This window comes from Vulpes vulpes, chromosome 13, assembly GCF_048418805.1.
Source record: "Vulpes vulpes isolate BD-2025 chromosome 13, VulVul3, whole genome shotgun sequence".
Lineage (NCBI taxonomy): Eukaryota > Metazoa > Chordata > Mammalia > Carnivora > Canidae > Vulpes > Vulpes vulpes.
In genome coordinates this window covers 153,399,826-153,414,299 of record NC_132792.1, presented here as the reverse complement: position 1 = coordinate 153,414,299, position 14,474 = coordinate 153,399,826, and the positions used below count along the sequence as shown (strand labels likewise).

General features: G+C 53.4%; 1 protein-coding gene across 1 annotated transcript in view; it reads right to left on the bottom strand.

Moving 5' to 3' along the window:
* PLXNA2 (plexin A2) overlaps positions 1-14,474 on the bottom strand; it is a 207,888-nt gene that overhangs the window by 47,435 nt on the left and 145,979 nt on the right. The window contains exons 10-12 of the mRNA XM_025982299.2: positions 8,013-8,213; positions 6,144-6,240; positions 2,394-2,584 (exon numbers count right to left, since the gene is read on the bottom strand). Of these exons, the coding sequence (XP_025838084.1) occupies positions 2,394-2,584; positions 6,144-6,240; positions 8,013-8,213 (489 nt within the window). The remainder of the gene's footprint in view (positions 1-2,393; positions 2,585-6,143; positions 6,241-8,012; positions 8,214-14,474) is intronic.

Sequence of the window (14,474 nt, the reverse complement as noted above, 5' to 3'; positions counted from 1 at the left end):
GACGATCGGTGGGACCAGTGGCACAACGTGAATCAGGCATGTATATTACATGGCATTATTGTCTAAATGTTAATTTTCTGATTTTGATAATTGTGCTGTGGTTATATAAGATGTTAATTTCGGAGAATCTGGGTGAAGGGTATGTGAAAGTTCTTGGTACTATTTTTGTGCCTTTTTATAAGTCTCAAATTATTTGAAAAATGAGACGTTTAAAAGAACTGAAGAGGACTTTTACAGGGGGAGGAGGGCAGGTTGAGGGCAGTAGATGCAAAATGAAAGGAGAGATTCCTGATAACAGTGAATAAAATATTCCAGGCCTGGATCCTCCCCCTTGCATGTCCTGTCCCGAATGATGTCCCCTGCAAGGCTTGAGACACAGCACGGGCTTGTCTCTCCTCCCCAGAGATGCTCTTCCGTTTCTCCACAGCCTCTACTTGAGAAACACCAACAGGAGACCCCACCGCTTGGGGCCTCCAGCTCCTGCTGCTGTGTTCCCTGGGAAAATCAATTACAGCCTAATTACCTCAGGGGGTTAATTAGCATCATGTAGCTTGGGTGTCCTCTGTGAATGGAGCAGGCTGTCGGTCCCCGGTCAGTGAGCAGGGGCGACACGGAGGCAGAGATTTCCCAGGGAGAGGCTGCCGGAGGGCTGCTGTGAGGCGCCCCTGCCAGTCGGGGAGTGGACGGGTTGGTGCAGGTGAGAGGAGCCGATGGAAGCCAGGCCCTGCCTAAGTTAGCTCCCCTCCACCCCAGGCCTGAGCAGGTTCTCAGGCCAGCAGTTGCTGGAAATCACTAGAATCAGGCAGAAGGCAGGGAGCCCTGAGCAGCTCAGGGAGCTGGCTTCTGGGGGCAGGGCTGGGGCACCGCCAGGAGTCCCTACAACCACTTTTGCAGCGATGTGAAGACACGAGATGGATCAGTAGGCACTAATCACAGGCCACGTCCGTGAGTAAAATGAAGCGGACAAAGCCCGATCCTTGCGTGGCAGCAGCTTCCACTCTCCCGCACCCTCCCACCAGGATGATGAGCACCTACCCCGCCGCACTGCACTTCCCTGCGAGGCCCTGCCATGCGGATGATGGCACCCTCCTGCTCTCCCTTAGCTGAGAAAGTTGGGTGCCAAGGAAGGGGAAGCACTGCTTCCTGCTCTAGGTTACTTGGGCACCTGGTGACTCTACCAGTCGTCCTATAATCCACTAAGTCTGAGCCACTTAATGAGCTGTGTGAACTGGGGAACCCCAGCCTCATGTTCCTCATCTGCAAAATGGAAGTGAGACCATTTACCTCCCACGGTAGGTTGTGGGATTAAACGAGACAGTGCCAAGCGTGCTAAACACACATTTGCTCCCTCCTCAAAGAAGCCATCTGCAGGTTAACAACACTCATTTGATCTTGAGGGTTTTCTTACTCTGGATCTGAGGCTTCAAAAATGATCGCAGGCATGCTCCAGAAGTTTCGCAATACTCGGTGACATCGGTGAGGGCCAAAGGTGCTTTCTTCGGCTACTCAGGAAGAGGCGGTGGGGGAAGGGGGCGGCGTGTCCACTCGGGGGAGAGGCAGCAAAGGAGCAGCCCTCACTGCTTTCCTAAATGAGCAGACCACAGAGCTACCTGCCCGCGCCTTTAGTCCCAGTCACCATAAGGAACGTGCAATTAGCTTCAAAGCACAAGTGACAGTCGGTGAATAGGGAGCCGTGAAGAGTGATGAACACATAATGCAACCAAAGTTAATACAACTATTCCTCTCCCAGGCCATTCAAAACCCGAGCAGCTGCTTTTTCATTCATATCATCTATTCATCTGCCTTTGCAATTTGCTATTCAGGAAACATCATGCCCGCCCCCCCTCCAGGGATAATTAATTACCTATTTCTTTCCATTAAGATGCACAAACAAATCGGGACAGAGAGCACATCGCGGGAAATGGCACGGTGGCCCATGTCATGCCTGCTTTTACTTTCTTGTTTCGTGTTCAACTTTGCAACCCTGAGCTAATTGCAGCTCCCGAGATCACATTTCTGCTGAGAAAAGCTAAACCTGCTCTCTGCAATGTTCAGCCACCACGAAGCCAATTTCCCAGGGGCTGCACCTGGCTCTGTGGGCCCGGCAGGGAGGCTGGGCTGGTTCTGCCTCCCTCAAACGCAGCGCACACCCGCCGGGTACGCCCATTCACGCGCTGGCCTGAGGATACAGGTGCACACTCGCTTGCCCCGGACACCTGGACACGGGCCATCGAAGTGCCCGAGACAGGCCTCCCGCTCCCCACAGCAACCGTGCACCACACTTACCAATTCCTCGACGTGAACTCCCCTCCCGTGGCACCCCCGGGCCCCCTCGGCTGGCTCTGGGCCACCCCGACCCCCACTCTGGGAACTTGCAGGAGGGAGGGACTCACCTCGGTGATCTGGGGGTTGGAGCACTTAACGTTGTGGCTGGACCAGTCAAGCCAGGGGCTGGAGGGGCTGACGCAGTGCTGCTGGAGTGTGCACCTGCGCTCGCCGCTGCACCAGCCGCACTCGAACTTCCTGTCGGCCTTGAGGCACAGGCCGCAGCTCTCCCGCTGGGCCGCACACTTGTAGAGGTGGACTGCGAAGAGAGGGGGCGACAGGGCCACACTGGAGAGGGCTCCTCAGGCCTGCCTCTTCTTGGAGGCATGACAAACCGTCCCCGAGCACCGATAACACCTTCCAAGAATAACCAACGTGGGGGACACATACTAAATTGAGCCTCCTGGTGGCTGAAAGGTGCACAGAAAATGTTCTTTAAGAGGTGTGGCTCTAGGTTGCATCGGATCAGGGCTTTGAGGGTGGCATTGCTACTTCCTAGGATGGTGACAGGATATAACTCCCCTGAACCCTGTTGACTGAATCTAGGACATGGGGAGGATTGTTGTTTTTTTGTGAGGTTTGAAAGAGGTGCTGTGTGTTACGTGCCTAGCACAGTGCCTGTAGCATCCCTGATGCACCGGTACCCAGGCTTATTCTCTTTTCTTTAGGTCACACTGCATTCTTAAGCACTGTCTTTCTTACCTGTGGCCCTCATCATAATAGGTAAGGGCTGATTTTCCCTATTTCAGGTAAAAAATGAAGCTCACAAAGGTATATAATGACTCTTAAAAAAAATTTATATCTATTTGAGAAAGAGACAGAAAGTAGGAGCAGAGGAGGGAGAGGCCTCCCCACTGAGGTGCCCAACAAGGGGGCTCAATCCCAGGACCCACAGACCATGACCTGAGCTGAAGGCAGATGCTTAGTGGACTGAGCCACCCAGGAGCCTCAGCATGTGATGACTGTGGACGCTTACTAAGGTTAGCACCCCACCCTAGGACAGTGAAATTCCAGCTCTCATGAGAAGACAGAGGCATCCAGCCCATGCACTGGGAACCGGGTGCTCTGGGACACAGGTCAGCTTGGCTTCGAGAAAGGCCAGGTGGCTGGCCAAGTGCAGACAGAACTGAGAAGGAGAGGGAGTCCACGCCGTCCCGCTCACGGCCCCTGCAGTGGGGGGTGACATCCCCACAGAGGACAACCTGGCTACTTAGCAGGTCATTTTTGGAGTCTGCAGACCATTGGCCTGTGCTCTGGTGTCTTACTGACTTAGAAGCCCCGGGGCAGGCCAGTCTGCAGAACTGTATTTTGGGAGTCTGGGGCTTCGTTGTCCCCGACCGATGTTTTGAATTCACAATGCCGAGTAGAATTCTCCAGAAGCAGAATACTCAGAGAGTCATTTTCGACTTTTCTGGTCAAGCAGACCTAAGCTTTCAAGACTGGGCAAGGGTGGTGGGGCGTGGGGCATGGGGCTTGCCTGTGCTGGAGATCGGATACAGGCCCCCCATGCAGGGGCACTTATTTATTCCCCTAGAGGTCCTCATCTTGTTCCTCTGCTCTGTCAAGTGTCCCTCAGTCCCGGCTGCAGGGACTACATTTAAACATCCTCATGTCCACGGCTTCTTAGGGCAGAGAGCAGGAAATGAGAATCTTAAAATGAGCAATGACCTAGTGAGCACGTATTAGCATGCACGAACGGTGCACATCTAATACCTCGTTTGGTCTTCACGATGACCCCGAGAGGATAGTGTCCCTTCCTGCATTTCACAGGTAAGGAACCTGGGATGAAGGCAGGGCAGGAAGTAGTCTGAGTTCACCCATCTATAAGTGAAAACGCCAGGATTTGAACCTGGTTTCTCGGATTCTAGAACCCGAGTCCATAAACACCGTGGCCTTCTCCACGCAACATGGTGCACAGCCTCCAGAATCACCTGGGCTCCAGGAGGGATGAACATGGAGATGGTGCTGCCCTGGGCACTCCCAGCTGTCGGGAGCCACCAGGGAGGGTTCTGACGTGACAGCTTGGATGTGGCCATTTCCCCTAAGCTCCAGGTGCAAAGGCAACCTCTGGGAACTAAGCCCAGATCCTCAGCGGGGAGAATGTCTACCTCTCAGCAGTGAGGAAATTTGGCCTGGGTATGAGGAGAAAGAGAACAAAAATCTCCCTGGCTCAGTTTCTTTCTCCCGGAATAAGTGGCATCGATTTCTGTGCCAGCGTGTGGGTGGGGGCTCTGGTGGCCCTGGTCCCCTCTCTGCACCCATGGGCGACCCTCAGGCTGAGGGAGAAGCTGGGGCAGCCCTAGCTACTTGAAGTGTAGTGAGCCGTGGCCCATGGTGCGGGGAGAGGCTTCTGGAGGGCAGAAGGCTTCATGTCCCCCAGTGGCCCGAGCTGCTGGAAGGACAGGGTTGGGGGGTCAAGCATGTGAGCGCTGAGATTGGATATCCTTGGTCCAGATCCTGGCTCTTACTTTCTGATTCAGCCTATTTTTTTCTTTCCTTTTTCAGCTTTATTGAGGTATAATTGACAAAAAGAAATTATAAGGTATTTAAGTATATACCATGATGATTGGATATATTTTATATATACATGGTGCAAGGGTTCTTCCTATCTAGCTAATTAACATATCCATCACCATATATATATACACACACACACATCATATATGTATACACGCACATACATGTGGCGATTACAAATAAATATCCAGGTTGTAGTCTTTTAGTAACTTCCAATCATACAATGCCGTGTTCTCAGCTATAGACACTGTGCTTTGCACTAGATCCTCAGACTTTATCCATCTTACAGCTGAAAGTTTGCACCCTTTTAACAACCTTTTTATTTCCCCTCCAACCTCCAGCAATTACTTTTCTAGTCTCTGTAGGAGTTTGACTTTTTTTTTTTGGTAAGATTTAAATATTTAAGACAAATATCTTAATATTTGTCTTAAAAGGATAGAGCAGCGCTTTGTGAATTTGCTTGTCCGCCGCTCCAATTTCAGCCTGCGTGCTGCTGAAGTGAGTACCCTCGGTCCATTTCTTAACCTCTTTGGGTCTCGGTTTCCTTATCTATCAAATGAGAATAATACTAGTGTGTATCTCTCAGGGCTGTTACGAGCGAGGATTAAGAAGGATAATCTCAAAAAAATTACCGAGTGAGTGCCTACCCACACCGGGCGTGCTCATCAAATTGCAGTTGCTTTTGTCACTCCTGAGAGCAGAGTGGCATGCTCATACTTGCTGTGTGGAGGGTAATGCCTACCTGGCACATGGGAGGTGCTGTACGTGCGTCTACAGGACGATACACAAGGGTGGCCCTCGTGGAGTGTCCCTCCCGGGTCAATCTCCTGAGCTTCCCCGCAACAGCTGTGGGTTCGAGTCCTCATGCTCGTCCTGCCCAAGCTGCCTCAGGACTAGGGGTGCAGCCTTACAAACCTTCTTTGTGCAGGGACCGGACCAAGGAGAGGGGAATCGGACCCTAATTGGAAACAGAATCTCTATTTCCCTGGAAGCTGGCAGGACATTCCTGTTTGCTGCTCTCCTAGGTCAGGTTCTACAGACACTTCAAAGTCTCTGGGAGCCAAAGAAAAATGCGATGAGCCGGCAGCCGCCTGGCGGATGCTCTGGTTGTAATAAAACAGGGTTCCCAACAGGACTCCTTTGATGGCTCCAAATGTTGCTTTAGGATCCTCTGAAGAGTTCCGCTGACAGAGGGAGTGTATTATTCATGGCACAGCGTCTGGCTGGCTCTGATCCCTCCGCCCCAGTCTTTCCCGGGGGTCACGAAAAGATCAAAACTCTACCCGGAAGTGGCTGCTAACCTTTCAGGTCCTGCGGGTTGTCGATGATGAAATTGCCATTCCACACCACGGCGAAGTCCACGGCCAGGTTGCTGATGTCCATCCCGTCGTACTGGTACTGCGGGGAGAGGGGCAGAGGGCACATGGCTCGGGGGGCTCAGGGATGTTGCTGGCGTTCTGGGGGGCCAGGACTACAGCAGGAAAGAAACGAGGGACTCTGGCTCCCTCTGGGCTGAGAACGGAGCAGAGGGAGAGTCAGGGGAACCCCATTCGCTGCTCAAGTTGACTCTAATGCACCTTCCCCTGACTCCCAGTCCCTAATGCCAACGGGATCCAGCCCAAACCCATTAGCGTGTGCTCACTGGCTCCCATAATCCAAATCCAGACTCACTTCTCCAACCTTCTCTTCCACTGCCCACCTACAGAAATCTTCGCACCCACCTGTCCTCAGACCCACCTGCCCCAGCACCTCTCTGCCTCTGTTCCAGCTCACACCTCTCTCTCCCTACAGCCTCCACCCTTCAACCTGCCCCTGCTCTTCCGGTCCTGCTCAGACCCACCATCCCCAGGGGGTCTGCTCTGACGTGCCTGCCAGCCCCCTGTCCCCCGCCTCCCCGTCCCCTGGCCTTGCCAGATTGTCTCTCACATCCTGAGAGCTGCTCTGCATCCTTTCACGGACGAGTCCAGCGTCTCTAGCAGGTCCTGCTCTGTGAACCCCACCAGAGCCCGGGGCGGAGCATATACACAACAAACAGGAGCCCCAGCGGCTGGTGGTGGGCTGGGGGGCCACAGGGGTCCTCTCCCTGCACGTGAGCTTTACTTTGGCCACGAGTCCATCGGGGAAAGGGCTCAGAGCTTCTGGTCACAGATCTGAGCAGCCCGAGCATGAAAGGCCCCCAGCTGGGCCCAGGAGTCCACTCTCCCTCCCTTGCTGGTCCCGCAGAGGACTCGCAGGCGCTGCACACACTTCAGGAGTCGGCCCCCTGGTGGCCCGGCCCCTGGCCCTCGGTGCAGAAGAGCTCTCTGGGGTCCCCTCCCGAGACCTGCCCTGCCCTGGCCACTCAGCTGTCAGGCCACCCGTGTTACCGGCTGCCCTCCTGCCCCCGGCCCTTCCTGCCGGCTTCCTCCCTTTGTCCCCTTGCGTTTCTTTCTCATCCCACCTTCGCCTCGTGCTTGGCAGCCTTCCACTGATTACAAATTCTATCAAGCGCCTGTGACCTGGGAATCTGACAGCCCCCTGATAAGAAGCCCAGATTCTCTTTATCTCTCCCAGGCGAATTAGCTTCCCTCAACACCTTTGTCACATCGCCCCCATCTCCAGCTGACCCCCCATAGTCAGAGACAGGGGTTGGCAGATAAAAAGATCTTCTCCGGGCTAGTATTATAATTAAACACCTCGTGCTTTCTGTCTGGCATGCGGGACTGATTTAACCCTTGCCGCTCCGGAAAGTCCCTGCTGCCTCCTTCTCCCCTCCCGCTCCCCTCCTGCCACTCCGCTTCTGCTGAGCTCCTGGGGGGCTTTCCTCGGGCTTACGCCTAAGTGGCGACGGGGCGCGTGTGCGGCCCAGTCCATGGCTTTGGCTGCAGTTTCCCTGAAGGCCATGAGATCTCTCTAAACTCAGAAACCAAAAAAAAAAAAAAAGAAAAAAAAAACCTCAGTGCACAAAGCTCTCCACGGATGCCATGGGGTGCTCACAGCACTCGGCCACCTCTGTCACCATTAAGCTGCTCTGCTCCGGGCGAGGGTGCTGGGTGCTGGCACGCTCCTCTGTCCCGGGCATGCGGGGTCAGCCTGTGGGCCTGGAAGGCTCTGGGAGCCGGGGCGGGTCAGGCTGAGGCCTTGGCACGGGTGGGCGAGAGAGCCCCAGGGCGGGAGGGTGACCCTCTTACCGAACTGTTCTGGCACTGGACGCTGGAGCTGTTGAAGCGCAGGGCGGGCACGCGGTGGACGGCGCCCTGGATGTTGAGCACACACTCGTAGCCTCGCTGGCCCGACTGAGGCTGGGGCAGGTTTCGAGCCTTCAGGGTGATCGGCTTTACCTCTCCGACTGGGATCAGAATCTCCTCCGTGGGCACCAGCTGGGGACAGTCCTGGGGGAGCAAGCAGAGAGGCACCGTCTGTCCTGGCTCACGTGCCGCCACCAGGGCAGGGGGCAGGAGCCAGGTGCCCGGCCAGACCCTCTTGCACCCGGGGGCGGGGGGGGGCTGCCCCCGAGAAGGATGCACCTCACTGCGGGGGCACGGGGAGCGGGCAGGGAAAATGAAATCTATCTCTTGGCTCCTGGGGCGTCGATCTTGTCATCCCCAGCCCACAAGTTGTCCCCGCTCTGGTGCGCATGTTGCAATGTAGGAATTAATTTCCAAGCACCGGTGTGCCAGGCTGTGGATTTTATCTCCCGCCACACAGCATAAAAGCGGCCCCCTGCGTGTCCCTGTCCCCAACCTGGACCCCCCACCTCCCGGTTTCGTGCCCTCCCCGGCTGCTGTCCCCCGTGCACGGTCCGGCCCGAGGCGTCCCGTTATCGGCAGCTTCAGCTTCTCGGCTCCGGCTGAGTCGGCCTTTCCAGAAAGCAGGGATCAGCCCTCCCGGCAACGCTCTAAACACTTGCTCTGGCTTTTTATCTCATTTCATTACCAGGCCCTGCATGAATGCCGTGTTGCTCCGCAAAACAAAACCGAAAAAAAAAAAAAAAGTCTTGGTGGGGAGGGGCCGTGGGAAGGACCAGGATCGACCCAGGACGTGGGAGCGCAGGCCTGATTTTCTGGAGTTCTTTCCTAGATGTTGCCAGAGGTCAGGCTGCCACCTTCCCACAGCTCTGACCCCCTGCCCACTCTCGGCCTCGTGGGGAAGACAGCCCGGCAGCCCCTGGCAGTGAGCATGGTCGGGGCCAGCCGCCTCCACGCGCAGCCTCTCCCGTCTCCATCTCCAGGGACCAGCTGGGGAGCTTCTCGAAGGAGGTGCCTGGCCCCCATCCCCTTCCCCTCTGCAGCCAGTGGTTCTCAGAGGGAGCACTTGGGACCATGTGGGGGTTCATGTAGCTGTTCTGCTGGGGGTGTTGCTGGCATTAGAGCCCTAGGGCCAGGACTGCTGAACTTCCTGCCACGTGCCAGACGGTCCTGACCCAGGGAGAATGTCCCCATCCCGATGCTAAAGGTGCTCCCCGGTAAGGAGCCTTTCATGACGCAGGCAGTGATGCACAATGGCCTTCGATGCGGACCTGGGAGGAGACCCAGGAGGACACAGGGAGGCCAGAGGCAGGTGCTTCTCTTGTCCGGGCCTCAGGTGCAAGGCCTCACCACCCTCCTTCCTACCCTGTGGCTCTCGAGCATCCTACTCCAGCTGCACGGGACTTCAGATAGGTCTGAGGGGCCCTGTCCTTGACTTACGGGCCTCCGGCTCTTTGAAGAGCTTTTCTCTCCACCAGAACCGCGGACGGCCACCCCCTGCCCCTCGTTGACCTCCCGGCCCCTGCCTCAGCTCCTCTGTGGTGGAAGGCCTCAGAATTAGCCTTCAAATTCAGCGCTGCAGCTCCTTTTCTGGAAAGCTGTCCCTGACCCTTTCCCTGACCTGGCCTTCAGGATGGGGTTCTCCCACGATGGCATTTAGCCTTAAGAGTTGCAATTTCTTGGGGATCCCTGGGTGGCTCAGCAGTTTAGCACCTGCCTTCGGCTCAGGGTGTGATCCCGGGGTCCTGGGATCCAGTCCCACATCGGGCTCCCCGCAGGGAGTCTGGTTCTCCCTCTACCTGTGTCTCTGCCTCTCTCTCTCTCTCTCTTTCTCTCTCTGTGTCTCTCATGAATAAATAAACAAAATCTTAAAAAAAAAAAAGTTGCAATTTCTCGTTGTCTCGTCTTCCTCACTGGCATGTCAGCCTGGAGGATCAAGCTGCATCTCATTCACCTCAGCACCCCCAGTCTTTGTCCCAGCTCCTGACATGTAGTGGACGTTGGTCATTGCTGGCGGGACAGCAAACAGAAAACGAGAAAAGGGAGCAAGGCATAAAAAATTCACAAACTTCCTTTCCACCTCTAGCTTCAGCTTCCTACGGTCTTCAGGTATGAGGGTGGAGCCCGGTCTTCTGGGTACCAAGAGACTTGAGAAGGAGATTGATTTCCAAAGCTGGGCTGGAGACAGTCACTGTTTCTGGGGTCACATGATCACTACGTGGGCACGTCTGAATCTAGTAAGGAATCCTGACAGCCTACGAAACGCCGGGGAAATTTTCCACAGAAACGCAAGGAGCAGGACCTGGATGTACTCCCAGGGTCACTGGTGGCCTCCGTCACCTGCGGGCTAACTGCACATGAGGACACCTAGCAGGCAAGGCCTCTATAAGAGGCAGGATCATAAGGCAACCCTGGAGCAGATGGGTCCCTGTTTAGAAGCCAGTCACTCAAGCTGCCAACTCAGAAACTTGCTCTTTGCTGCACGTTTACTTTCATGCCCTGAGGGCACTCTTGACAGAGTCATATATTTATAGCCAAGAAAAAAAAAATGAACACCACTTTAGGGAAACCCAGGCATACCCTGGAAAAGGATAGAAAAAGAGATAACTACTTCCTATCGGCGACTAAAAAATTCCCGTTGGGTCTAACAAATTAAAATTTTAATTTAGACTAGAAATAGGGCTGAGGCATGAGGGTGTGTGTGTGTGTGTGTGTGTGTGTGTCTGGGACAGACAGAGAGGATAAATTTTCAGACACAGAACTAGTTGATCCATTATAAGTGATGACTAGCTGTTTTTCATCTCTAATGAGCTCAAAGAACAAATTCCAATTTCAGCAGCACAGCCTTAAAGACGTGTTTCTGGAAGTATGATGTCTTGGCTTAGTAAACAAGACTGTAGAATCCTTTTAACTTTGACAATTATACATACATATCACATGTATATTTATACATATATTGATTGTATTCCATATATATTTATATAAGATACACACACACATACACACACACACACACGTGCACATCCTCATCTCTCTGTCTGGGTTAAGTCTGGTCCAACCTGGAGTTTGGCGAATCCTAAGAAGACACTTTATGAGTCATCCTTACGAGTTCCTTTTTTTTTTTTTTTTTTTTAAAGAGATTCTGAAGTTTTAGGAAAGAGTCCCATGGTCTGCTATTTCAGACCTTCTGGGACTAAATTTAAAGACAATGAGGGGCACCCGGGTGGCTCAGTGGTTGAGCGTCTGCCTTCAGCTCAGGGCGTGATCCTGGGGTCCTGGGATCAAGTCTCACATCAGCATCCCCACAGGGAGCCTGCTTCTCCCTCTGCCTGTGTCTCTGCCTCTTTCTCTGTGTCTCTCAGGAATAAATAAATAATCTTTTTTTTAAAAGACCTTGATTATGGCCTTCCTAAATGCCTAAATAAGTTCTAAGATTGCCTCATTAGAAACAGATGTGTTATCCTTTGCTTGTTTTTTGTTTTGTATTGTTTTGTTTTTGCTATTTCTCTCAGGCCACACGGAGTCAGATTCTTCCTTTTATCCTGTAGGGTAAAGGGAAGAAGGGGTTGGCAGGCAGGCGTGCTGTCTTCTGGGGAACCAGGGGAAGATACAGATCCCTGGGGTTGCGAGGGGCTCAGGTGACTATAGTAACAAGGACACAGCCAGTCCCGGGAATAGCAAGGGCAGTAGTGACAGATGAGGGCGGGGACAGGAAGGCCAGCAGCCCAGAACACCGCCAACTTGTGGGAACGTCAATGCCTTAGGGCCTTGAGGAGGGCAGCGGGTTTCATCAGATACAACGAGGCCACTTGCCGCCCGATGGCTTCTGTGAGCACACACACAGTCGCTGTCCTGAGAGTAAGTGTGCAATAATCACGCTGTGCTTTTCCTGCAGAATCTTAAGACGGTTGTTGGGATTGTGAGAATGCGGGTCGCTACTGCTGCTCTCCGCTGTCTTTAGGTCATCTTACGCCTCTCTCTGTCTCTACGCCAACTGGCAGCAGGATCACCTCCTTGGCAGCAATCTGAGTTTCTGTCAAGATGAACAGATGTCCTATTTGGGAATAACCCAGGGGTGGGGGTAGGCTGGGCAGGAGGAGTCCCGGCTCCGGGGAGGGCAGTGACCCTGGCCTGGGAGCCCCGCGCGCCTCGTGGCCGCGTCGCCCACCCCGTTTAGCTGAGCTTCTCCAGCTTTCGGCGCGGGGGGACCCTTCGGCCCTCGGAAACGACTTCTCCCACGTGGAAATGGCATTATCTTCACCCACTGGACTTCAAAGAGAGAGAGAAGCCAGTATCCTGGGAAGCTAATCGGATTTATTTGGTTCTATCTTTCCCCTGGGACAGGGCGTAAAGAAGATATTTATGTATCTACATCTCACTAGGCCTGGTTTAGCCATGGAGGGAGATGAGCTTTTAAAGCTGAAAGCCATACATACTCCTGCGCACGCCCGCTTGCTAACACCATGTCACAGCTTGATCCGGCCCAGGGAGGCAGAGGCTTTGGGGGCCCCATCGGAGATTTGGCTGTGCTCTGAGCGGTGGAAAGGTCTGGCTCATAACCTTAAAGGAGCTCAAGAGATGGTTCAGTTGAAATTCAGTTTCCTCATCTATAAAATGGGGCCAGTAATACCTGACAGCCCTAGATGGCATGAAAGAGGATTACGAAAGCATGTTGAAAGTGGCAACAAACTGGATTAACAACACGAACATCACTGAGTATTTCTTGTGTGTGCATGCGCGTGTGTATGTGAATACAGGATCGAAGGACTACGACTTACCCGCGGCCACCCTGGGGACATTTACTCTGAGTCATGCCTTCTGCATTTATCTGATGATCTTAGGAACATTATTTAACTTAGCTAAACCTCGGTTTGCTTATCTGTAATAGAATCCATTTCTTTTTTTTTTTTCCAAGATTTTATTTATTTATTCATGAGAGACACACAGAGAGAGGTAGAGACACAGGCAGAGGGAGAAGCAGGGGAGCCTGATGTGGGACTCGATCCCAGGACCCCAGGATCACGACCTGCGCCAAAGGCAGACGCTCAACCCCTAAGCCACCCAGATGTCCCCAAAGAATCCATTTCATAGAGTAGATTAAATGTGTGTGTGTGTATATATATACATATATATGTGAAATGTGGCATATATAATAAGCACTCGATACGCGTTCACTGCCAATATTTTTATTCTGAATGAGGTACTTTTGTGTCAGGCCTGAGCATAGACTCGGTCCATCAGACCTCCGGAAAGAAGTAGGCAGATGTACCTCATGAGCTGGCTGGCTGTGTACCTGGAAGTGGCACTATTAACCCATCTTCCATGGGCCGTCTCTCCGACAGTGGAGATGGGTTTGTGCCAGTCCCTGCATACCCTGAACCACCTCATGACCAAACAGCATAAAAGCCAAATTGGGATCCGGCCGGCAAGTGTGGCTGTGACCATGGAGACCAACAAGTTAACTGGCTCTGATTTCCTGCAGAAAGCATACTGTACTCAGCTTTTTTGGATGCCGGAGTTCTCTGTAGCCTTGGGCAAAAAACCTAAATTTTTAGCATCTTGGTTACTACATATGTCAAATATGAGTTATGTGAAACTGCAGGCCCGTTCTGAGAATCAATTGAGATGCCACATGTCAGTGATTCTCAATCTTTGGACTCATTGGGGATAGGGCCCAGGAATTTGAATTCCTAACGAGTACCCGGGTGACGCTGCTCCTGCCGTTTCCCTACCCTGACCTGACGTACACGCTTTGAGAACACCTGTCACATGAGAGAGACTCCCCAATGTGGGGTCCATTAACGTTGCTCTATACATCAGTGGACCTTACCAGTTATCTTTGTTTCGAGGAAGTTGACAGAAAAATTTGGATTCAAAGTTAGGGGGCCCTTACTGGAAGTATAAGAGATATTCTTATACTCTAAGGGATTTCCAGTCACCAGAAAAACCTAAAGACATCAGATCAGACTCCTAATACAGTAAGGAAAACCTCACCCAGGCGGGGCACGTGCACTTTTGCTGTGGCCCACATTGTCAGGAATGGGGTGCCCCAGAAGCAGAGCTTTGGACCGAAAAGAGCAGGGCCTGGGAGCTATTTGCCGGGAAGGGGTGTGCGCATGGTGGTGGCCGAGAGCCCCAGCGGTATCCGAGGCGGCTGGGGCTGTGGCCTTCCCAAGCTTGCTGGGAACCTGAACCTATTTTCTTTCCTGAGCCAAGTGAGGAGCCAGAGGCAGACGGGGCTTCCACCACCGGCCTCCAGAAAGCCACTCCCCGGGCCTGAGCCAGGGTCGTGCACCCACCAGGGGGAAGAGAACGGCAGTCGGCCGGGTCCCCACTCAGGGGAGGTGGGGACGTGAGGGGGGCACAGAGGACCGCTCCACCCCAAAGCAACAGCCATTCAGGAAG